Source organism: Rhinoraja longicauda, chromosome 18, assembly GCF_053455715.1.
Source record: "Rhinoraja longicauda isolate Sanriku21f chromosome 18, sRhiLon1.1, whole genome shotgun sequence".
Taxonomy (NCBI): domain Eukaryota; kingdom Metazoa; phylum Chordata; class Chondrichthyes; order Rajiformes; family Arhynchobatidae; genus Rhinoraja; species Rhinoraja longicauda.
In genome coordinates this window covers 32,907,290-32,933,322 of record NC_135970.1, presented here as the reverse complement: position 1 = coordinate 32,933,322, position 26,033 = coordinate 32,907,290, and the positions used below count along the sequence as shown (strand labels likewise).

The 26,033-nt window shown below is 42.2% G+C and overlaps 1 protein-coding gene across 2 annotated transcripts in view; it reads left to right on the top strand.

The window, feature by feature from the left end:
• Window positions 1-11,561: 11,561 nt before the first annotated feature.
• Window positions 11,562-26,033, top strand: part of lgr4 (leucine-rich repeat containing G protein-coupled receptor 4) — a 79,094-nt gene continuing 64,622 nt past the window's right edge. For both annotated transcript variants that reach the window (XM_078415482.1, XM_078415481.1), the window contains exon 1: window positions 11,562-11,977. In XM_078415482.1, the coding sequence (XP_078271608.1) occupies window positions 11,754-11,977 (224 nt within the window). In that variant the 5' untranslated portion in view covers window positions 11,562-11,753. The remainder of the gene's footprint in view (window positions 11,978-26,033) is intronic.

Sequence of the window (26,033 nt, the reverse complement as noted above, 5' to 3'; positions counted from 1 at the left end):
AAATGTCCCTAGTGTGTAGAGTGTGTAGAGAATGAATGAAAATGTGGGATAACATAGAACTAGTGTGTACGGGTGATCAGTGGTCAGCAAGAATTGCCAATGTTATACCATTGTTTAAGAGGGTTGGACAGGCATATAATTATTGGCCTGTAGATTTAAATGTGAGGCTGGGTTAATTGTTCATTGGATTAGAATAGCGCTAATTATTGTGTTTGAGAAATATGTACTTAAAATTAAAGACAGACTGAGCCAGAAGAGATTACGACAAGGAATGAGGAAATGGCAGCGAAATTAAGCAAATAATAATTATAGGGTGCAGTGGTAGAGTTGCTGCCTCACAGCGCCAGTGACCCGGGTTCGATCCCAACTACGGGTGCTGTCTGTACAGAGTTTGTACGTTCGCCCCGTGACCGCGTGGGTTTTCTCCAGGTGCTCCGGTTTCCTCCCACACTCCAAAAATGTGCAGATGTCTAGGTAAAATTATAAAAGTTATCCCCAGTGTGAAGGATAGTGCTAGCGTACGGGGTGATCGCTGGTCAGCACGGACTCTGTGGGCCGAAGGGCCTGTTTCCGTGCTGTGTCTCTAAAGCTTGAAGTCTAAATCTTTAAAGTCTTCAGTAAAGTCTACTGTAAATGTCTTGCTTTTTTTCCATCGAAAAGGACACAGAAAATGTCCCACAGATCGGGGAGAAGTTAAGGTAAGGGGCGGATGAGGAACTCAAAGAAAGTAGCATGCCCTCAGGAATGCTGTTGCTGAGGTTCAAGGCTGATAACCCCCAGAATCTGAGATGCTGCACTGAAGAATGTTGAAGGTAACAAATGAGGAAAGTGAAGGCGTAGGATGTCATCTTCTGTATTTGCGTACAATCTTGGATAGTTCCACAGAAACGAACATGCCACACTGTTGAAGAAGGTGGGGGGGGATAAAAGAAGAAGGGTCTCGACCCGAAACATCACCCATTCCTTCTATCCAGAGATGGTGCCACTCCCACTGAGTTACTCCAGCATTTTGTGTCTAGCTTCCGTATTAAAGAATAGTTATACTGTAGCAAAGAAAATGTAGGGCATTCTATTATTTAGGACAGGGCACATAGAAAATAGTGATAGGGTTGGGCAGATTCGGCAGAGATTTATGTTTAAGAAAGGGAAGTAATGTTTGATAAAACCATTGAGAATTTCCTGAGGCTGTAACTAGAAGAATACTTTAGGGCAAACCAGTTTATTTATTTGGAGACACAAGGAACCACAGCTGCTGGTTAACAAAAAAAAGTGCTGGAGTAACTCAGCATCTCTGGAGAACATGGATAGGTAACGTTTCAGGTCGGGACTCTTCTTCAAACTGATTGTGGTGGGGGGAGGGGAGAGAAAACTGCAAGAGAGGTAGGAGCTGGACAAAGTCTGGCGAGTGATAGTTGGATACAGGTGCGGGGGGGGGGTTTCCACCTGGATGAGTTGGGCCGAAGGGCCTGTTTCAGTGTTGTATGACTTTCTGGACTCTGTGATTGAGGTCACACATCATTCATCGTATGTATGGTATATCTGATCAGATTCGATAGCAGGCAAAACAAAGCTTTTCACTGATCCTCGGTACACGTTACAATAATAAACCTGAGCCTAAGGCTAAATCTAAACGCATCACAGACATAAAACATTGATTCTGCCTGACCTGCAGAGTGTTTATGGCATTTTTTTATTTTAGTTCAGATTTCCAGCATCTGCACTGAGCTGTCCAACAAGGGATATGGCGAGAAAGCAGGAACAGGGTACTGATTTTGGATGATCAGCCGTGATCATATTGAATGGCAGTGTTAGCTCGAAGGGCCGAATGGCCTACTCCTGCACCTATTTTCTATGTTTCTATGTTTCTATTCAGATATTTCTATCTGAAGATAGACACAAAGTGCTGGAGTGATTCAGCGGGCCAGGCAGCATCTCTGGAGAAAAGGAATAGGTGGCATTTCTTGTCGGAACCCTTCTTCAGACTGGAAGTAGAGGTGTGGGGGATATCTGGTGGTGAGAAAAGACCAGAACAAATCAGAGCCTGCGACAGATGACCTCTGGAAGGGTGGAGCCCACAATGGCACATTGTTGGCTGGGGAAGGTGTGCTAACGAGAATAATACAAGGATGCGGCCAGTGGAACAGGTAAGGTGTCTAGGGTGTGGGGTGTGGGAGAGGGGGATGAGGGAATGCAGGAGTTAATTGAAATTTGAAAAAAATCAACCTGCATACCACAGGGTTATAAGAAAATAACTGCAGATGCTGGTACAAATTGATTTATTCACAAAATGCTGGAGTAACTCAGCAGGTCAGGCAGCATCTCGGGAGAGAAGGAATGGGTGATGTTTCGGGTCGAGACCCTTCTACCACAGGGTTGTAGGCTGCCCAAGCTAAATATGAGGTCCTGTTTTTTTAAAAATCAGAATTGGTCAGAATAACATATAATGGGGCAGCAGGGGCAATTTTTGTAAACTTACATTGCATAAAACAGCTACCGTTGACTAGAATGGTGATATTTTGCAATCGACATGAGCTGAAGGATGTGAGACGAAAAGGGAATAATTGTATGTTTCTAGATTTTCCATAATTGAAAAATTATAGGCCTCAATGGTCAATTTTAGGGGATAATAATGTAAGTTGGAATAAGGTGCCAATTAAGTTAATTAGTTAATTTGCATTTGCAAATAAATTGAATGAGACAACACACTGTCCATTGTAACTATGTTACTTTCCTTATCAATTCTCTGCCGTCAGTTTAGTTTAGTTTTGTTTATTTTAGAGATACAGTGCAGAAGCGGGCCCTCCGGCCCACCGAGTCCACGGTCACCAGCGATCCCCACGCCACTGTGATATAGTTCATGCTGGATCGTCCAACGTTTACCTTGCCCAAGCAAGACATGAGTGGGCTCAGATATGGGTGTCAGCATGCCCTGCTCCAGGGAACGTGAATAACAAAGAAAGCACACTCAATGCTCGCATTTATTTCAAGACGCCTTGTATACAAAAACGGGGGTGCAATGTTGAGGTTATACAAGGTGCTGGGAAGCCCGCTTTTGGAATATTGTGAGCAATTTTCGGCACCATATCTGAGGAAGGATGTGCTGGTGCTGGAGAGGGCCCAGTGGAGGTTTACAAGAAAGAACCCAGGAATGAGTAGGTTAACATATGATGAGCGTTTGTCGGCACAGGGCCTGTACTCGCTGGTGTTTAGAAGATTGAGAACATTGAAACATTCAGAATGGTGAAAGGCTTGGATAGAGTGGATGTGGAGAGGGTGTTTCCACTAGTGGGAAAGTCTAGGACTAGAGGACACAGCCTCAGAATTAAAGGACCTTCTTTTAGGAAGGAGATGAGGAGAAATTTCTTTGTCATAGGGTGGTGAATCTGTGGAATTCTTTGCTACAGAAGACTGTGGAAGCCAAGTCAGTGGATATTTTTAAGGCAGAGATAGATAGATTCTTGATTAGTACGGGTGTCAGAGGTTATGGGGAGAAGGCAGGAGAATGGGGCTAGGAGGGAGAGATTGATCAGCCATGATAGAATGGGGGAGTAGACTTGATGGGCCGAATGGCCTAATTCTACTCCTATCACTTATGACCTTATGTCCTTATGACCTTATGACCTAATATAAAGGCCGGTTCCCATGCTTATCTGTTGCTGGCTAATGTACACTTTCAGCCAGGTGGCTGCACAGTGGTCAGGAATGGAAACAAAGGCCCATGTTCTCCTTCCTACCGTGGGTCAATGATAGCGACCTCACAATCAACTTAACTCAGCAAAACATCACAAACCAAATTCCAGAAGATTTTCCTCAGTCCTTCTGTATATGTTCCAGTTCTGATGAAGCATGTCCCACACAATATCAAATATTGTTTGAAATACAACAGAGAACCAGCTTTAACATTGAACAAAGAACAAAGAACATAGAACATTGAACATAGAACATAGAACATGGAACACGGAATGTTTATCATAAGATTGTAAGATCATGTGATAGGAGTAGAATTAGGCCATTCGGCCCATCAAGTTTACTCTGCAATTCAATCATGGATGATCTATCTCTCCCTCCTCACCCCATTCTCCTGCGTTCTCCCCATAACCTCTGACACCCGTACTAATCAAGATCGTAGAACACAGGTACAGGAACAAGCCCTTCGGCCCACAATGAATGTGCCAAACATGATGCCAAGACCAACTCTTATCTGCCTGAACATAATCCATATCCCTCCATTTCCTGCATATCTAGGTTCCTATATTTTTTATTAGTTTGTTTTCAAATACAACTATCTATGAAGTGAGTTTACTGAAATGTGGGATTTGAAGAGCTAGTTTAGCTTTATCATTGCAAATAACACGGTTTGGTGATATGAGGTAATAGTTAAGTCTGTCATATTAATAAAGTAAATTCTTTCCATTAATTATAAAATGAAACCTACAACAAAATCTAGTACATAATTAGAAAATAACTTATCATTACACTTTGTCGCAATTATTCGTAACTTTGCAGTAAATAATTAATTATCTACTCATGCTATCAGAAGGCTATGAAGTATAAATAACCTTATTATAATTCCTCATGAAATTCTTTCTTTGTACAAATGTCTTCCTTTAAAGCTCTGATCCTTACCTGCTTAATTAATTTGCGATTTTTCATATGAGTCTGAAGAAGGGTCTCGACCTGAAACATCACCTATTCCTTTTCTCTAGAGATGCTGAGTGATCCGCTGAGTTACTCCATCATTTTGTGTCTATCGCCATCTTTCATTTAGTCCAGAATTAGGCCATTAACTGCAATGTTAAGTCTCTGGGTGAAGCAGCTTTTAATTCTGATTGTTTACGTAGATTGTGATATTGGAGACAGAATGAGATCTTCGTGATAGAACATTATGGTATCATTTTACTAACTTAAGGCATTTAAATGCTTTGGCAGATTTAAGTCAAGAAAATCATCAAAGGTGACAGAATCTAATCTTAATCAACAACATTTTGTAATAGGAATTACTAGAGAGCATTTGGTAAAAGGGATGCTGCTGAATTAACAGCCCACTTCGGCAAAGCAGCTAAACTTTAAAAAAGCAGTAACTGGAGCCTTTTGGTTTTATTGTTACATCAAAGTCATACCTGTACCTATGAGAACATTGGCAGTGTATTCCCTCTGGCTATTCTACAAAAAATGGATGTTCACAGTCCCTCAGTCTGTGGTTCAACAAACATCAAAGTTTTTCGATCAATACGCAGTTAGTAATGCTAACTAATCTTAGATTAGTGGAAAGAGTCCCAAAGCTGGCTTCTGCTCTCTGAAATCAAGAAAGAAAAACATGACCTGGACCGCACGTCTGCTTACGATCTGGCAGCCTCTGTTTAAAGCACTGGGAGAGAACAGGGTCAAACTTAGCTAAATCGCCCCTTGACAGCCATCTCTCTGTTTGTACTAACTCTCGGTACCAGGTCTGAGTGGAATGACACGTCAACTTTGAATCAAAACACTGAAGGTAAAGAAAACAAGCGTAAGTTTTCCAGTATAACTGGAATATTGTTGTTTCATATTACACAGTGAAAACAGCTAGAGTTGTTCTTCCATAGATTCATGTTGTAGGAGTAGAATTAGGCCATTCGGCCTATCAAGCCTACTCCGCCATTCATTCACGGCTGATCTATCTTTCCCCCACAACCCCATTCTCCTGCCTTCTCCAAAAAAAAGGGAACCTGTCAATCTCCGCCCTAAAAATATCCATTGATTTTTGCCTTTTGTGGCAATGAATTCCACTGATTCACCACCCTCTGACTAAAGAAATTCCTATGTAGGAAAATAACTACAGATGCTGGTATAAATCGAAGGTATCACAAAATGCTGGAGTAACTCAGCGGGTCAGGCAGCATCTCAGGAGAGAAGGAATGGGTGACGTTTCGGGTATAAACGTCAAATAAATTCCTCCTCGTCTCTTTTCTTAAGGTTCATCCTTTTATTCTGAGGCTGTGGCCTCTGGTCCTAGTTTAGATGCACAACTTGAACACAAAGACAATTCTACATTTATAAAAGAAGATAGCAGAAGGGCACTGATTGATAATTGAAGAAATCTCATTCCAAAACCATTTTCATGAACAAAAACAGAAAATACGGGAAGAAATCTTGGGGCATCTTGGTTGGCATGCACTTGGTAGGCTGAATGGCCTGTTTCTGTGCTGCATGACTCTATGACTAAATCTATGGGGGGGAAGAAAGTTAACATTTAAGTGTAGGAAGGAACTGCAGATGCTGGTTTACACCGAAGATAAACACAAAAAGCTGGAGTAACTCAATGAATCAGGCAGAACCTCTGGAGAAAGCTCTCGAGATATGCTGCCTGAGCTAAAATTTAAGGTGTGCAGTATAATGCTAGTGTATGGGGTGATCGCTGGTCGTCGTGGACTTGGTGGGCCGAAAGGCCTGTTTCTGTGCTGTATCTCAAAAGGGTGGTAGGTGCCTGGAATGTGTTGCCACATGTGTTGCCATGGTGGAGACAGATATGACAGTAGTGTTTAAGAGGCTTTTAAATAGGCACATGGATGTGCAGGGAACGGAGGGATATGGATCATGTGCATTCACCCTATCCCCCTCAACACTTTTATACAGGAAGATGAATATTTTAAATCTGAAGGACTGGAATACAGTCAAGGATTAATGATAGCAGTAAGTGTAAGAGAGAACATCGGCACCTAGAGTTCTGGTTGATCTGAAGTGTGTGGGAAGGAACTGCAGATGCTGGTTTACACCACAGCTAGACACAAAATGCTGGAGTAACTCAACAGGACAGGCAGCATCTCTGGAGAGAAGGAATGGGTGATGTTTTGGGTCAAGACACTTCTTTAGACTGAGAGTCAGGGGAGAGGGAGATACAAGGATAAAGAGGGGTAAGGTGTGAACACGAGACAACAAAGGGGACGTGGATCAAGGAAAATGTAGAATAGATCATTGTTAGCTGTGGGGAAGAAGACAACGAGGTGTACCGAGATAACAATTTAACCAAGGGGACAGTTTGACAGGATGACCGAGAGAAAGATGGAACGGTTAAGCCCAGAGATGTCGCTCCAATAACATATGGACTGATGAAAGACCGAAGATAGCCACAAAAGCTGGAGGAACTCAATGGATCAGGTAGCATCTCTGGAGAGAAGGAATCGGTGACGTTTCGGGTCGAGGCCCTTTTGCAGATGAAAGACCTTACTTTTATTGGACACGTTTTTATACCATTGATATATGAGCTTGGAGTGTCATATTGAGCTGGGGTTCTACTTCAAGATATATGTGTGCGCTGCCACCTGACTACAGGATAAATTCTGATAGTATTTCATCACCATATGGTTCCACCAATTGGAGGTGCGGAGTTTTAATGGCATCTGCAATGCAGTCACGATAGGCATTGGAGGAGCATGTTCTCAACCCTTGCCTCCACCTAATTCCTTCCATGTAGCTGTCACTTGTGTTTTATCCTCGGCTGTATGACACCTGCCTCCCTGGATACTGAGACGTGGCAGAGACCTTGATGATACATAGTGCCGGGCAGGAGGCTCCATCACCACCGGTTCTTCTCCCCCCAGCCTCTGTGAAAGTCCAAAACACAGTCCATTACATGAACGTGGTCAGTCTTTAAACCTCTGATCAGACTAAATGCACTGGACTAATAAATGTGCATTTTATTTTTTAGACCCGATGACATTTTGCAGATGGATTTTGCCCAATTCCCCCCCATACCCAATATTTCCTGTTGTACAGCTCCTGGACAGGATGTGGGATTGCAATCCTTTGTCTGGACCAGGAATGCACTACAACTGGAGTGAAGGGAGTGTAACGTGGATGCTGGAATGTCTCCACACCGTCACGCTGGAATCACACGAGGAATTTTGCCTCCAGTTCCCCTTCTTTGGAAAACAATCGATGGTTCACTGGTCTTGTATTGTCACATGTGCAGAGGTACAGCAAAATCCCTCTATTTTGCATACAGCTCAGTTAAAAGTATGACTATACATAAACATAATCTTAGAGTTAAGGATGTTTACAGGAATAGTACATTGAGACAGTATACAAGAGTCAGTGTTTTGGCACCATTTTTCATGATTCAAGTTGTTATAAATGTAGAGTTCATAAGTTCTAGGAGCAGAATGAGGCCATTCAGCCCATCACGTCTCCAACCACAATTGAATCATGGTTGATCTTTCATAAGGTGATAAGTGATAGGAGCAGAATGGGGAGAAGGCAGGAAAATGAGGTTGAGAGGGAGAGATAGATCAGCCATGATTGAACGGCGGAATAGACGATGGGCCGAATGGCCTAATTCTACTCCTATCACTTAGGACTGAGATGAGGAAAAACGTTTTCACTCAAAGAGTTATGAATCTGTGGAATTCTCTGCCACAGAAGGCGGTGGAGGCTAATTCACAAGATGTTTTCAAGAGAGAGTTAGATTTAGCTCTTCGGGCTAATGAAATCAAGGGATATGTGGAAAAAGCAGGAACAGGGTACAGATTTTAGATAATCAGCCATGATCGTATTGAATTGCGGTGCTGGCCCGAAGGGCCGAATGGCCTACTCCTGCACCTATTTTCTATGTTTTTATGATCTTGTGATCTTATAGAGGTGTACAAAATCATGAGGGGAATAGAAAGGGTGAATGTACAATGTCTTTTACCTAGAGTAGGAGAATCAAGAATCAGAGGACATAGGTTTACGGTGAGAGGGGAAAAATTTAATAGGAATCTGAGGAGCAATTTTTTCACACACAGGGTGGTGGGTGTGTGGAATGAGCTGCCAGAGGAGGTAGTTGAGGCAGAGAACATAACAATATTTAAAAGACACTTGTGTCGGAAGGAACTGCAGATGCTGGTTTAAACTGAAGATAGACACAAAATGCTGGAGTAACTCAGCGGGTCAGGCAGCATCTCTGGAGAGAAGGAATGGGTGACGTTTCGGGTCTGAAGAAGGGTCTCGAATGGAAACGTCACCCATTCCTTTGCTCCAGAGATGCTGCCTGTCCTGCTGAGTTACTATTCCAGCAATTTGTGCCTACCCTATATATATATATATATATATACTAGATGGGTGGGGACCCATTGGGTCCAAATCTCTCCTGCAGGTGTGGCAACCACTGTTGGGTGCAAACCTCTCCTGCAGGCCCGGCAACCCTCCCCCAACTGACGATCCGTGGACCCATTGCTGGCCGGGGAGTGTCCCCCGGGGCCATGGCGGGCGAGGGGGGAGAGGAAAGGGGAGAGGAAGCCACTCACCTCGGCCCCGAGCGGCCTTCGCGATGGCCAGAGTGAGCCGTAGATCCGTTGGGTGGAAACCTCTCCTGCAGCAGCAACTCAGGGCGACGGCCATCTTGTTTGACCCTCTGCTGCTGCGCTGCAACATGGGAGGAAGGTCAGGAGCGGGGCATGCCTGGACAGACGCCGGTCCTCCCGGCATGGGGGAGGGGAGCGCATTTATTAAAGTTTCAGCTTGACGGCTCAGCAGCAGCGGCAGTTGGACAGCTCAGCAGCTCCCCCCCTCCTCATTGGCCGCCACTCCGGCATGTCCCATTGTGACGTTGAACGCGGCTGACGGCAAAGGTAAATGGAAAGGTGATTTTTTAAAATAACTTTAAAAATATAACACCAATTTGAAGGAAACTTCACTAATATACATCCCAGGACAATGGTGAGTAAGGTGGGCCTATAATTGTTGCGCTATCGTGTACTGATTTGGCTGTATTTTGGGATCAAACGAACACATATATATATATACAATAGTATAAGAAAATAACTGCAGATGCTGGTACAAATCGATTTATTCACAAAATGCTGGAGTAACTCAGCAGGTCAGGCAGCATCTCGGGAGAGAAGGAATGGGTGACGTTTCGGGTCGAGACCCTTCTTCAGACTGATGTCGGGGGTGGGACAAAGGAAGGATATAGGTGGAGACAGGAAGATAGAGGGAGATCTGGGAAGGAGGAGGGGAAGGGAGGGACAGAGGAGCTATCTGAAGTTGGAGAAGTCGACGTTCATACCACCGGGCCGCAAACTGCCCAGGCGAAATATGAGGTGCTGCTCCTCCAATTTCCGGCGGGCCTCACTATGGCACTGGAGGAGGCCCAAGACAGAGAGGTCAGACTGGGAATGGGAGGGGGAGTTAAAGTGCTGGGCCACCGGGAGATCAGTTGCGTTAATGCGGACCGAGCGCAGGTGTTCAGCGAAGCGATCGGCGAGCCTGCGCTTGGTTTCGCCGATATAAATAAGTTGACATCTAGAGCAGCGGATGCAATAGATGAGGTTGGAGGAGGTGCAGGTGAACCTCTGTCTCACCTGGAAAGACTGTTTGGGTCCTTTGATGGAGTTGAGGGGGGAGGTAAAGGGACAGGTGTTGCATCTCGTGCGGTTGCAAGGGAAAGTGCCCGGGGTTAGGGTGGTTTGGGTAGGAAGGGACGAGTGGACCAGGGAGTTGCGGAGGGAACGGTCTCTGCGGAACGCAGAGAGGGGAGGGGATGGGAAGATATGGCCAGTGGTGGGGTCCTGTTGTAGGTGACGGAAATGTTGGTGGATAATATGTTGGATCCGCTGGCTGGTGGGGTGGAAGGTGAGAACGAGGGGGATCCTGTCCTTGTTGCGAGTGGGGGGAGGGGGAGCGAGAGCGGAGCTGCGGGATGTAGAAGAGACCCTAGTGAGAGCCTCATCTATAATGGAGGAGGGGAAGCCCCGTTTTCTGAAAAACGAGGACATCTCGGAAGCCCTAGTCTGAAACACCTCATCCCGGGCGCAGATGCGGCATAGACGGAGGAATTGGGAGTAGGGGATAGACTTTTTGCAGGGGACCGGGTGGGAAGAAGTGTAGTCCAGATAGCTGTGCGAGTCGGTGGGCTTGTAGTAAATGCGAGTCGGTGGGCTTGTAGTAAATGCGAGTCGGTGGGCTTGTAGTAAATGTGTGTGTGTGTGTTGTTTGTATATGTATATATGTGTCCGTTTGATCCCAAAATACAGCCAAATCATTACACAGACACACACATATATATATATAAACATACGCATATATATAATCACACACATATATACACACACACACACACATATATACACACACACACACATATATATATATATATACACACATACACATATATATATGCACACACACACATATATATATACATACACACACACACATACTCAAAAAACAAACAAACAATAGTAGTGCAGCTCTATAGGACGGGATTAGAGGGAGATGGGCCAAACGCGGGCAGGTGGGACTGGTGTAGATGGCGTGTGTGTGTGTGTGTGTGTGTGTGTGTGTGTGTGTGTGTGTGTTGGCCAGTAGGGTCGAGTGGGGCCGAAGGGCCTGACTCCACCACCCCAGAGCTGCAGCGAGGGGTTGCTGGGCCGTCACTCAGGTGTATATCCCGCCCCCTCTCACGGTACATCCAATGGGTTTGGGCGAGGGGCGGGATCAGCGGCACCATTGGCGGGCCGGTCCGTTACTCACGCGTGGACCCCGCCCCCCGGACCGGCGGCGTAACCAATGGCGACGGGAGGGGGGGCTCGGCCGTTGGGCCGTCGTCTGCTTGGCGGGGCCGCGCGTCAGCTGTTTACCGAGCGGCGGCGGCGGAGGAGGTGGTGGCTCGGTTGGTGTGAGGGGAGAAGAAAAAAAACAAATTTAGAAAAGCGTCTTTGATCTCAGTCAGTCAGTCGGTCGGTCAGCCAGCCTCTGTGCGTCGTTCATCTTCGCCTCTGTCCCGTCCGTCGGGCTCCATGTGCCGGCGGTGTGCGCGGTGCCAGCGGCCGGGAGCGGCTCCGGGTCGCCTCCTCCTCCTCCCGCCGCTGCTGCTGCTGTGGGCCGGCTGGAGCGGCGGGCTGGCCGAGAACGTGGCGGCTCCGTGCCCCGCCGTCTGCCTGTGCCGGGGCGAGCGGGTGGACTGCTCCGGCCGAGGGCTGGCCGCAGTCCCGCAAGGCCTCGGCATCCTCACCTTCTTTCTGTAAGTACCGCCGCCACGGGACTGTCACCCGGCTCCTCCACACCACCGGCCCTTCGTTATATCGACCGTCAAGTGTCTCAAACACGAAGCCCACGCATGTGAGCACCAACCCTTCATGCAAACAATTTATACCTGCGAGGGAATAAATATCCATTATTTATTGTGTGTTGGAAGTGTTCAAACCATCCCCCCAAAATATATTTGAATTTCTACCTTGCAATACCTGAGAAGGAATACAAATCCATTACTTAATGTGTGTTGGAAATGTTTTTAAACGTACCCTCCCCAAAAAATGCTCTTTGAATTTGTCTTGCAATACCGGGGAGGGAATAAAAATCTGCTTATTGCCTACCCCCTAACCCTAATGCTTATTTATATTGAGTGTTGGAAGCGTTTAAACCTTCCCTAAAAAATCTATGGTTTGAATTTTTACCTTGCAATACCTGGGAGAGAGTATACATTTCCTGCCTATGAGCAACCCCAATTACATTACATGTTGGAACTGTTTAAGCCCCCAAACCCACCCACCCCCCCAAAAAAATATCTGTGGTTTGAATTTCTACCTTGCAATACCTGGGAGGCAATTAAAATGCGAAGAACCCTAATGCTTATTGCGTGTTGGAAGTGTTTTAACCCCCCCCCCCCCCCTCCCCACCAGAAAATAAACCTGTTTGAATTTCTACCCTGGAAGGGAATAAAAATCTACTGTTTAATGCCTAACCCGAACCTAAAGTTTATTGCGTGTTGGAAGTGTTTAAACCCCCTCCCAAAAAAAATCTGTGGTTTGAATACAGTGCCCAATGTGATTTGTTTTGGAAAATATTTATAAATATTTACAGTTTTTTTACAATGGAAGTTGGCATGGAAATATTTTTGACAAATCACGGTCACTTTTTAATCACTTGCCACAATAGATGTGTGTTGCAGATTTGACGTTGAATATGCAATTTGCAATTAAATTGGTTCAAATCAAATTGCATCTTTGTTTTGTGTTGCAATTCGCAAAGTGGTTAGATACTTGTAACTTATGTGTAGGCTCTACGATGTAAACAGATTTTTACGTAGGAGCCTGCTGGACACGATCGTTATTTAAAAAATCTCTTTCTGACCAACAATCAGTTCTCACCTAAGAAGCTTGTGTTAAAGAATTTTGCTATTCCAAGGCTCCGGTTGTGTTGTGTGTTTTGGATTTAACATTGCAGTCCTTCGGACCACACAAATTTTAACCTGCTGAATGCCGCTTCAGTTTTTGTCGGAGTTTGTCGTTTGATGTCAGGAAGAAAGTTATTAGATATAGCTTTGATAGAAACATTCCCAAATGGCAATTGAAGTTGCGAAGTTTTAAAAATGTCTGTCGTAAGGTAACATTTTGCAAAACTAGTTGCAATGACTTTTGTGTACTAACAACTTGACCAGTAATTAAATGCTGGCACCTCGACGTGTGTTCTATCCGCACATGTGTGAGGCTCAGCCCCCTTTCAGAACCCCCCACCCCCAAAGACAACCATGTAAGTGGGCAATTTAACTCCGGTTGCCAGGTCACGTTGCTGCTGAATATTGCCTATATGTTGGACACAATGCATTTACAAAACAGAGCAGCCTAATTACATTTTTTTGGTCTGGAATAGATTAAAATTACAGTAGCCCAACATGCTTATTTTTAGTTTGTGACTTTCAAGTAAGAAGTAAAGCCAATCAGTTCCACATTGCATTAATGATTTTTTTTTGTGAAAAAAAACTGGCTGTTTGTGTTCCCTTGCTTCATCTTTTATTGTCCTGATTCTTGCCAAGTCTGGAAAGCCTAGACAGTGGGTGGTGGGGCATTGGAATCTCCAACTTGAAGATGCAATTTGCATGTTCCAAAAATGGGTTCTACTGTATTGGGCTATTTTCTTTACATCCAAGATGTGCAAGAAAATGTATTGCTTATAAAAGCATAAAGCACACTCAATTATTTTGTTAATACCCAATGCCATACTTTCAAATAATTTTGCATTCAGTGCATTCTCTGAAGATTTTTTTATACAGATAATGAGCTTTCTTTTTATAACAATTAATTTGAAAGTTTACCTCATCAGAAATTCTGCAGTTGTACTTAAAAGAAAATTAGTTGTCCTGGGTTGAAAGGACATTTGGCGATCGTTTCAGACACGAGTCATACGTTTAAAAATAAAAGTGGTCATAATTGGAGATATCTGTAATCCTTAATGTTGACTGCTCAGTACACAAGAATGGTTTAAAACATGAACAGTTGAAAATTACCCAGACACTCCTGGTAATCAACAGGCAGTAACTTGACCATGGGCCTCCTTTGCAATTGCAAGCATGCATTCTGACAAATTTGTGTGGCCTATCATATTGTACTAAAATCCTATTGGTCTTGGATGTTTCCAAACACATTTAATTGTGAATTACAGGAAAATAACTTATTCAGCACAGTGTTTCATACAGAAACAGTTCTAAGCTGATAGTTGTTGGATGCCTGCCTATCAGTTAGAAACAGGTACTGTGCGTGTTTTACGTGCTTTAATGGAAAATTCATTTCTGATGTATGCAGAAAATAATCACACCGTGAAAGGAATATAGTGCAAGAGAACTTACTGCAACAGAAATATCGCCGATACAATGCGAAGGTTGTGCTTTCTTCCAAATGAAGTGTTGTTCAAAAGTGTTCCCTCAAAAATTCCTAGGTCTTTGCATAGACCTTGTTAGCATTGATTGTTTTTGGGGGGTTTTAGTAGAAAGAGGACTCGTGTAATGAGATGCTCGTGTCTAGAAAGGCATTATGTTGCTGAAAATAAGTACCATAAATGTTTGGCAGTAAAAAATAATTGATTGGGCCAGGAAGGCTGTTAATATTCCACTGATCTCTGGTCAATCAGTAATACAGCATTTACAAAGCCACAAATTGTTTTGGTGTCATTGTTTCTAGAATAACTGCCTGGAGCCTTGTATATTCAAGGATTATTGCTACTTGCTCTAATAATTACTGACATGCTTAACGTACATCACGTGGGATATTAATTAAAATATGCAGTTATTACTTGCAGATAAATGTTATTGTCTGAAAATAAACTTATTAGAATACACAGTAAGTAAAGTATCGAGTTGAAGAATGTTAGACTCTTGTCTTCTGGCATTTTGTCATTAATGTTCTAGTATTTTAGTTAATACTTTGATAAAATATCTCACGATTTAATGTTTTCAGCAGGAAAAAGATCAGCTTACAAACGCTGGTGCCATTTGTGTGCTACCAGTATCTACATTTATTAATCAGATTTATTGGATAACCCATATTTTTTAATGTTTCCCTTTAAATTATGTTACAATTTGTCATAAGTAATTAATGATTTTGTAAACAAATGCTCAAGTATTGGATTGTCTTGTGTTGCAACTTCATAATTCAAAATAATCCTCCCAAAGAAGCCAACTTTATAAAGGCAAGCATGGTTAATGATTATATATTGCATTCTTGTATTTGTGTAGATCAACAATATTGTATGAAGAGAGAATGAAATTTGGTCAATACTTCCCAGTATCGATTTGCACGTAGTAGCCATTAATTGGGGTAGTTTGTGGTTTGCACATATTTACATTGAGTAGTTAAACATTGTTAACAAAACAAAATTTGTGTTTCTGCCATTTCTTTTACAGATAAGATGCTAGAATTACTAATAAGTGAGCTAGTTTTTCAATGTATTGATCTGATGAAGACTGAAGTTATTTCTAGGTTTATTCAAGGATTAAATTATTTTATTTTAACTGACAAGAATGCAGGTTTATTTGTTGTAACTGGATTAATACATAAAGTTGCCTTAATACAATACCTTTTCTATAATATTTATTTCCCCGTATTGACTTATCAATTTTGATTGCTGTCTTATTAAAATTGAGTATACCTGAGCAATCTCGCATTTCTTGCTTCAACTGTTTTCCATATGTGGTAAATTAGTTAATTCATTAGTTCATTAATTACAGCTTTATAAAACTTTTGGGTAGGTCACATTTGGTGTACAGTTTTGTTCTGCCAAAGCAGGATGTGGAGGCTTTTTGAGAGGATGTTTATCAGAATGCTGCCTGGAACAGGGGTATAAGGTGAGGTTGGACAAACTTGGGTTGCTTTTGCTGAAGTGCTTTTCTGAGGCTGAGGGGAGTTCTGATAGAACTATATAAAATTATGAGGGGCATAGATGGGATAAACGGTCAAACCTTTTTCTCCGGGTGAAAATATCAGGCTGGTGGGCACAACTCTGAGGGGCAACATTTAAAGAAGGTGTGTGGGACAAAATTTTTTACACTGAGTGGTGGCCGCTGTGGTACATGCTGCCAGTGGCTTTGGAAGCAGTTATGATAGCGGTGTTCGAGGCATTTAGATATGGAGGGGTACGGATCATATTCGGGTAGAGGAGATAAATGTTTATCTTGGCTTCATGATTTGGTATAGACTTTGTTGTCTGAAGGACCTGTTCCTGTGCTGTCCTGTTCTATGTTTGTTCTTGTGCTGAAGAACTTGGTGTCCATCGTCAGCCGTGTGTTGTTCTGCCACCTTAGTTGGCTGCCTTGTTGGTGTAGATGGATAGTCTTCCATAATGTTTTGATCTGCTGACAGAGAATAAATGGTGCTATGTGTCCTCATTGGGCTGATGTACAAGGCATGAAGGTAATGCTCCTTCTAAATTTTATTAAGTCTGTTCTTTTGGTTGAATTTCCCATTTAAATTGTTACTGTATCCACTTGAGCTCATGAAAATGGGTTCAGTGGTTCTATTGATCTGAATATTTTTTCAACTAGTCTTCTGTGCAGCTTGTTGCTGAAGTATAATATCACCTGTTGTTGCTGCTTTCTGGTAATAGATTCAAGTGCCACATGTGAACTGCGTACTTGCAGGCTGCTCCATTCTGGGGGAAATATTGTATTGAAGCGGAGCCTTGCCAATACTTGTCTGATGTCTACACATAACTTCTGTCCCTTACATAATGACCACAGTGTAAGCCCCGGCCAACTAATTTTATTCTTTCCCATCCCAGGGACAGGCTCCATTTTTTTGGTGCCATTTCCCCCATTCTGGTTATTAATAAGTTTGGAACAGATTGGAATTTTACTTGCAAAATGCAATAAATTGCAATATATTTTGAGTGTGACAAAGAATGTACTTGTTTGAGTCGAAGGTATGGCATACTAGGGATATTGGATTCCAGTTTTATGGTATGGGTGTACGCCTTTAGACCCGACTATAATTACATGGCTTTAAACTGACTGGCATTGAATAATAAAGATTGAAAGACCTGAGGGAATCAAGAACGTGAAATGTAAATAATGTCAGTCTTTTCACTTTGCTGTTTGTGCTAGAATTGTTATCTAGCTTAAAATGGTTAATTGGCAGCAGGTCATGACAGTAAAGCAGTTGGACATCTTTAAACTAAAATTAATTAGGTAAACGGTTAGCTTAAAAAAATGGTCACGAGCCAGCTTACTGAACCATTATGACAATAAAATATAATAATGTCCATGATGTGACACAGTGATGAACTGTGTATATAACCACTTTTTACATTTTTAAATTAAAATTCCTATGTTGCAAGTAGGAATTACTTGCATTTTGGTTAAAAACCTTTTAAATTTAATAACTCTTCTTTAATGTACTCTTTGAGGAATGAGGGTGCTATTAGCCATCCTTGGATGCTTTCTCCCTTCTATGAATTGCAGCTTTACAAACCATTTTTTGCCAAAGGCTATTTTGATTTATATTACCTTCTAGTTTATACATTGCAGTCTTGGTGAAGACCTGCACTTCACTTGCACCTCCTCCAACCTCATTCACTTGCACCTCCTCCAGCCTCATCTACTGTATCCACTGTTCCAGGTGTCAACTTCGCTACATTGGCGAGACCAAGTGCATGCTCGGCGATCGTTTCGCTGAACACCTCTGCTCAGTCTGTTTTAACCTACCTGATATCCCGGTGACTCAGCACTTCAACTCTCCCTCCCATTCCTAATCTGACCTTTCTGTCCTGGGGCTCCTCCTTAGTCAGAGTGAGACCCAGTGCAAATTGAAGGAACAGCACCTCATATTTCACTTGGGTATATGAGCAATATGACATTGACTTCTCTAAGGTATCACAAAATGTTGGAGTAACTCAGCAGGTCAGGCAGCATCTCAGGAGAGAAGGAATGGGTGACGTTTCGGGTCGAGACCCTTCTTCAGACTTCTCTAACTTCAGATAGTCCTTGCTTTCCCTCTGTCCATCCCCTTTTTCTACCCAGTTCTCCCACTATTCTTACTGTCTCCGACTCCGTTCTATCTTTGTCCCTCCCACTCTCCTGACATCAATCTGAAGAAGGGTCTCGACCCGAAACGTCATCCATTCCTTCTCTCCAGAGATGCTGCCTGACCCGCTGAGTTACTCCAGCATTTTGTGTCTACCCTCAACTATGAATGTTGGCGTCGATTTAAAAAATAAGGAGTGAAAGTTGTACATAATATCTATGATAATTTATCTGAATAAGCAGTCAAGTATTTTGTTGCAGTGGTGTATAATTTGATTTCACAGCAGTTAGAATTTAGTCAAATGTTTCCCTCACTGAAGTTGTAAAGACTGCTGTGAATAAAGTGAGCCTTGTAATAGAGTAGCTTATTGACATTTGTAGCTTAAACTATTGTGTGATTTTTCTTTTCGGATTGGTATGCTTTTAAAAAGTGAATACACATGATGTATAAAACTGATGTGACACATCTGGAATGTACTGGCTAAAAGGGTGGGGAAAGTTGATTTGCTCGTAATTTTGAAATAAGAATTCTATAAATATTGAATGGAGAAGATAATTGAAGCGCTATGGCAAGAAGGGCAGGGCGTTATTTCAATTGATCTTTTAAAACCAGCTTACTCAGAAATGAAAGGTGGAATCACTGGTTCCTAAACTGTAATTCTGAATGATCTCTCAAAATTAATCTGTTTTAATTAGACAGTGGCACTGGTAGCAGTTGACAGTAATTGCACAATTGTATTTTTATTGCTGTAACTATTGTTGGATTTCTGATATTGTTCAGTCTTGTTACAGTGTGAATTGAGTTTGGTCTACATTAATTTCATATCTAAACTTGTAAATCTTAATTCTACAACTGCATTATTTAACATAACATTTTTTGGTTTGTTGATTACATGTGTTAATTTTAAACAGTTAGTCATAGAGTGATACAGTGTGGGAATAGGCCATATCCATATCCCTCCAAACCTGTCCTATCCATGTACTTGTCTAACGGTTTCTTAAACGATGGGATAGTCCCAGCCTCAACTACCTCCTGTGGCAGCTTGTTCCATGCACCCACCACCCTTTGTGTGAAAAAATTACCCCTTGGATTCCTATTAATCTTCACTATCTGCAAAACCACTAACTTTTGTATCATCAGCAAACTTGCTAACCTTGTCCTGTTTGTTCGCATCCAAATCATTGATGTAGATAACAAACAGTAACGGGCCCAGCACCGAACCCTGAGGCACACCACTAGTCACAGGCATCCAGTCTGAGAAGGAACCTTCCACCATTACCCTCTGCTTCCTTCCATGGAGCCAATTTGCTATCCATTCAGCTATCTCTCCTTGGAACCCATGCGATCTAACCTTCCAGAGCAGCCTACCATGCAGAACCTTGTTGAACACCTTACTGAAGTCCATGTGCAAAACATCTACAGCTCTGCCCTCATCAACCTTTTTGGTCACGTCTCAAAAAATCAGTCAGATTTGTGAGACACGACCTCCCATGTACAAAACCATGCTGACTATCCCTAATCAACCCTTGCCCATCCAAATGCCTGTATATCCTATCCTTCAGAATACTTTCCAGTAACTTACTAACTACTGATGTTAAGCTCATCGGCCTATAGGTCCCAGCAGTTTCCCCGCAGCCCTTGAAAAGAGGTACAACATTTGCCACCCTCCAGTCTTCAGGCACCTGTATTTAAGGACGACTCGTAAATTTCAACCAGGGCTCCCGCAATTTCCCCTAGTTTCCCACAATATCCTCGGATATATCAGATCAGGCCCTGGAGATTTGTCTACCTTCAAACACGACAGTACCTTCAGTACTTCTTCGACAGTAGCCCTGACTGCTCTCAAGACACTTCCAGTGACTGCTCCAATTTCCTCTGACCTACTGTCTTTCTTCTCAGTAAATACAGAGGAGAAATACTAATTGAGGACCTTGCCCATCTCCTGTGGCTCCACATAGATTCACTTTGATTCCTGAGAGGTCCCACTCTCTCTCTACTTACCCATTTCCCCCTTGTGTATTTATAAAATCTTTTGGGATTGTCCTTAAAGCTACCTGCCCAAGCTGTCTCCTGGCCCTGTTTTGCCCTTCCGATTTTCTTTTTTAGTTTACTTCTTAGTTCCAAAAACCCCTCCAGGGATGTACTTGATCCCAGCTGCCTGTCCCATGCATTCTTCTTGCTTTTGACTAACATCTCAATTTCCCTCATCAGCCAAGTTTCCTAATGTTTGCCTGGTTTGCCCTTCACTCTTAACGGGGAAGTACATATCCTGAGCTTTCATCAGCACACTTTTAAAAACATCCCACTTGGCCGATGTTCCTTTCCCCTCAAATAGCATGCTCCATTCAACTTGAGCGAAACTTTCTCTCATACCCTCAAAGTTGGACTTACCCCAGTTGAGCATTTTAACATGTGGACCCTCTCCGTCCCTACCCATAACAATCTTAAACCTAATCGAACTGTGGTCACTGGTCCCAAAAGGCTCGTCCACACACACCTCATTAACTTGTCCTTCCCAATTTCCCAATACTAGATCCAGCGTTGCCCTCTCACATGAGGGGCCTCCACATACTGCTTAAGAAAACTCTTCTGAACACTTTTGAGGAATTGCACCCCATCTGAACCATTCACGCTATGATTTTCCCAGTTTTTATTTTGAAAGTTAAAATCCTCTAATACAACAATCTTAATTGAACTGCAGCTGTCTGCAATCTCTCGGCACATTTCTTCTTCTAATTCCCGTTGACTATTCGGGGGTCTGTAGTTCATCCCAACAAGGTGATCATCCCTTTCTTGTTCCTCAGCTCCACCCATATAACCTCACTAGACGAACCGTCCGTAATGTCACCTCTGAACACAGCCGTGACATTCTCCTTAACCAACAATGCAACTCCCCTCCTCTTTTCCCCTCACCTCTGTCTCTCCTGAACCTCCTGTACTCCAAAACATTGAGCTGCCAGACTTCGCCTCCCTTAACCAGGTTTCAGTCATGGCTACAATGTCCCAGTCGCTTGTACCTATCCATGCCCAAAGCTCATCTGCCTTACCCGTCAGGCCTCTTGCATTAAAATACGTACAGTTTAAACCAATTCTCATTCGCGCCTTTCACCTGCCTATTCTGTCCACCAACCTTTCCCACGCCACCCTCCATACTAAAACCTCCAGTCTCTCACGTGCCTCTGTCCTGCACGAGATCCCATCCCCTGCCAATCTAGTTTAAACCCTCCCGTGTAGCATTAGCAAACCTTCCTGCTAGGATGTTGATCCCCTACCAGCTTAGGTGCAACCCGTCCCTTTTATACAGGTCACCCCTGGCCCGGAAGAGATCACAATTATCCAGAAATCTGAATCCCTTAAAGGATCAGAAAAATGTGACGAGTTGCAGTGATTTGGAATCAGTGATGATTAATTCCCATAATAGATGAGATGGAAGATGTTTTGTATTTGTAATCAAGATTTCTTAAATATTTACTCAAAATATCCAATACAGTAAGACTTTAAAGAGTGATAGAACATAAACTTGATCAGTAGAAGGCTCGAGAAGGAATGATAATTTGTCATTGAGCTCATCTGATTGATGATTTTATTTTGGACATTTGGTTTGGGTGTGGGGTATGATGAGGGCAGGAAATAACTGAATGAATGCAAATTGCCGTTTCTTGGAGGAAAAATAAATTGCCAGTTAAGTCCAATTAGTAATTGGTAGATTTATTTGTTTGCTCTTTATCAAAACCTTACAAGCAGTTGCTTCTGCCCATCTCAGCCTTGAAACGTATTAAAGAATTTAAACATTGATGTAGAATATCAAATTTAAAATCCCTTCTATTTAAAATGCAATATAACTTTTTAGCCAAATACTTTTTATAATGGCAGGAACAATTTTATAGCTTAAATTTTGAGGTGCAAACATTCAAGAAATGTCAAAAGCGAACTGCAGCAAAATATGTTTACTGGCAAGCTTCACAGTATCCATTTTGAAATGAGTTGTTAGCTTCCACTTGGTTGCATATGAATAGTTGCACGGGCCCTTGACCCTGTCCCTCCACAGGGAAGCTGATGTGGGCTTTATGGCAGGAACCTTGCTGGTAACAAAGAAAACATATGGAATATTTCACTTTCCTTTTTTAGATTGGAACAGTTTGGTGATTTGTGCTGCACATAACCATCAGTTTCAGAACATGGGGTCAACATTGACCTATCTGTCCATGCAGCCGAGAATTTGGCATTTGAAACAACGTCATGCATGTATGATATAACACTAAGCATTGTTATCCTCGCTCTGTGTTGCAATATGATGAAACAACAAGTTTAATCTAGTGCTTTTAACGTGCATTTATATTGAAGCAATTTTGATATGTGCACATTTCTGGGTTGCCTTGCATTTGTTCATTAATGATGGGAAAAAATCTATATTTAACACCTTCGAATGGAATTGTAACCACTAACAGAGTGGTTAATAATTGACAAAATTTATTCTCTGTGGAAGCTTGGAGCAAATCTGGATGTTTCAAGGGCAGCTTTCCAGACTGTGGTGTAAAATGCACTGAGGAAGTCAAAGGGGCATCAAGAGTTCCTGAATTCCTTCATTTAATTTCAAAATGTGAATTCTGTTCTGATTCTGTGTCCTACAAATTAATGTTCTTCTATTTCCAAATAACTCATCCCATCGAGAATAAGTTGTCTGAAATCCATGTTGAAGTTGTTACTCTGTCTGCCTGCCTGTTCCGTGTTTGCCTCTTTCCACCTCATTAAGTTGACTTTAAATCTTGATGTGGTTAATGACATGCAGGGTTGATTATTCTCTTTGGCTAGTGAGATATTTCCTTCCAGTAATTGAGTTCTATGGCCTTTCACCCAGGAAACGCCTGGATGTTTAATTTGTTTTTCAGGGAGTGTTAAGTCAGTAAGCAATTAAACCACACAGTGAATTAAGGTTCCTTTTTAGGTAACGTACCTGTTGTGGGCAAAGGTCTGGTAGTGATCCTCTTTTAATAATATTCTCAGCAGTTCGTAGTGTTCTTGTAAAAACTGCCTGTATTAATTAAAAAGACAAAAATGGCTTTTATGAGCCTTCAGCTTTTGTTAAAGGATTTAATCTATTAGCTACAGAATTTGTTTTTGTTATTGTTGACAACATTGTACTTACTCCAAATGTTTATACAGTGCCATCCATAATGTTTGGGACAAAGACCCATCATTTATTTATTTACGTCTGTACTGCACAATTTGAGATTTGTAATAGAAAAAAATCACACGTGGTTAAAGTGCACGTTGCCAGATTTTAATAAAGACCATTTTTATACATTTTGGTTTCACCATGTAGAAATTACAGCTGTGGTTTATACATAGTCCCCCCATTTCAGGACACCATAATGTTTGGGACTCAGCAATGTCATGTAAATGAAAGTAGTTATGTTTAGTATTTTTTTGCATATTCTTTGCATGCAATGACTGCTTGAAGTCTGTGATTCATGGACATCACCAGTTGCTGGGTGTCTTCTCTGATGATGCTCTGCCAGGCCTGTATTGCAGCCATCTTTAGCTTATGCTTGTTTTGGGGGCTAGTCCCCTTCAGTTTTCTCTTCATGTAAAAGGCATGCTCAATTGGGTTCAGATCGGGTGATTGACTTGGTCACTCAAGAATTTACCATTTTTTAGCTTTGAAAAACTCCTTTGTTGCTGCAGCAGTATCTATCTTCCTGTCTCCACCTGTATCCTTCCTTTGTCCCACCCCCGACATCAGTCTGAAGAAGGGTCTCGACCCGAAACGTCACCCATTCCTTCTCTCCCGAGATGCTGCCTGACCTGCTGAGTTACTCCAGCATTTTGTGAATAAATCGATTTGTACCAGCATCTGCAGTTATTTTCTTATGTTTAGGATCATTGTCTTGCTGCAGAATGAACTGCCAGCCAAAGAGTTTTGAGGCATTTGTTTGAACTTGAGCAGATAGGATGTGTCTATACACTTCAGAATTCATTATGCTACTACCATCAGAAGTTGTATCATTAATGAAGATAAGTGAGCCAGTACCTTCAGCAGCCATACATGCCCAGGCCATAACACCCCCACCACAGTGTTTCACAGATTAGGTGGTATGCTTTGGATCTTGGGCAGTTCCTTCTCTCCTCCATACTTTGCTCTTGCCATCACTCTGATATAAGTTAACCTTCATTTCATCTGTTGACAAGACCGTTTTCCAGAACTGTGGTTGCTCTTTTAAGTACTTCTTGACTAACTGTAACCTGGCCATCCTATTTTTGTGGCTAGCCAGTGGTTTGCATCTTGTAGTGTAGCCTCTGTATTTCTGTTCATGAAGTCTTCTGCGGACAGTGGTCAATGACAAATCCACACCTGACTCCTGAAGAGTGTTCCTGATTTGTCGGACAGGTGTTTGGGGATTTTTCTTTATTATAGAGCGAATTCTTCTGTCATCAGCTTGGAGGTCTTGGAGGTCTTCCTTGGCCTGTCAGTCCCATTGTAAGCTCACCAGTGCTCTCTTTCTTCTTATTGATGTTCCAAACAGTTGCTTTTGATAAGCCTAAGGTTTGGCTGTTGTCTCTAACAGTTTTATTCCTGTTCCTCACTCATAATGGCTTCTTTGATTTTCATTGGCACAACTTTGGTCCTCGTGTTGATAAACAGCAATAAAAGTTTTCATAGGCGATGGAAAGACTGGAGGAAAGACTAGGTGCTGAGATTAACTAGGTGCAATGGGTATTGTAACTGGGTTCTGAATGTTAATATCGTGCAGAATTTTTAAAAGAGCTAATTTTAGGATCTCATGTGATCTATTGCTTGTATGGAGTTTGCACATTCTACCTGTGACTGTGGGTTTTCTCTGGGCGCTCTGGTTTCCTCCTACATTCCAAAGACCTGCAAGTTAATAGGCCTGGCAAGCTTGTACGGGAATTCCTGGCCGGCGTGGTGCGCCGAAGGGCTGTTTCCAGGATGCGTCTCTAAACCAAAGCTAAACTATTGTACATAAATATTCTGGAATGTGGCATTCCTGGTTATTTTAACACCCAATCCGTCACTGAACACTATGATCTATAATTGATCTGTATGACAACATGCCTGTCATTTTGTTTACATTAGCACTCTTTCTTTCCCCCCCACCTTATTTTCTACACTGGAGAAATTGCATTTGACTGCCTGTCAAGAATGAGAAAAGTTCATGGAATGGGCAAAGGTTATAACATTTTAAATTTTATTTTCCTTCCTTCCCCTGAGTTGGGAAGATCTGCTTTTCTGAGATTCTCAATCTGATGGTTTAGAACTGATTAGTGAATTCAGTAGGCTCATCCATATATCTTGATTTGAATAATATGTGGTCTTGGATCACAGGTTTGAATGCTGATGGAGAAGCTTTTGTTTTGTAAATTAATTACATTACTCTAATTGGTTCCCGCATCTGCACACGTTTTTTATGATTAATGATTTACTTTTTATCTACAACTTTTGGAGGCAAGAAGTGAATTGAATTTGCCCATGTTCTGTCCTAAAGGTCAAAGTGCAAATCGAATACACATTACATTGTTTTATGTTTAAATGCATAATTTCTGCCATAAAGTAGAAAAATATTATTTTCCCATTATTCTGATCTGGCAGAGTAGTCCAACTTTGACTACCCTTCTTCCTAGTCGAAAGAATAACGTTAAAGTTATCTCCCCTTTCAGGCCCTCTTTTTTATTACATATCTATAATTTGATAACAGATTAATGTGCCTGAACTTTTGTAAATATTTAATATTAAGAGTTCATTTGTTAGCTGTTTGTCTTCATAAAGCA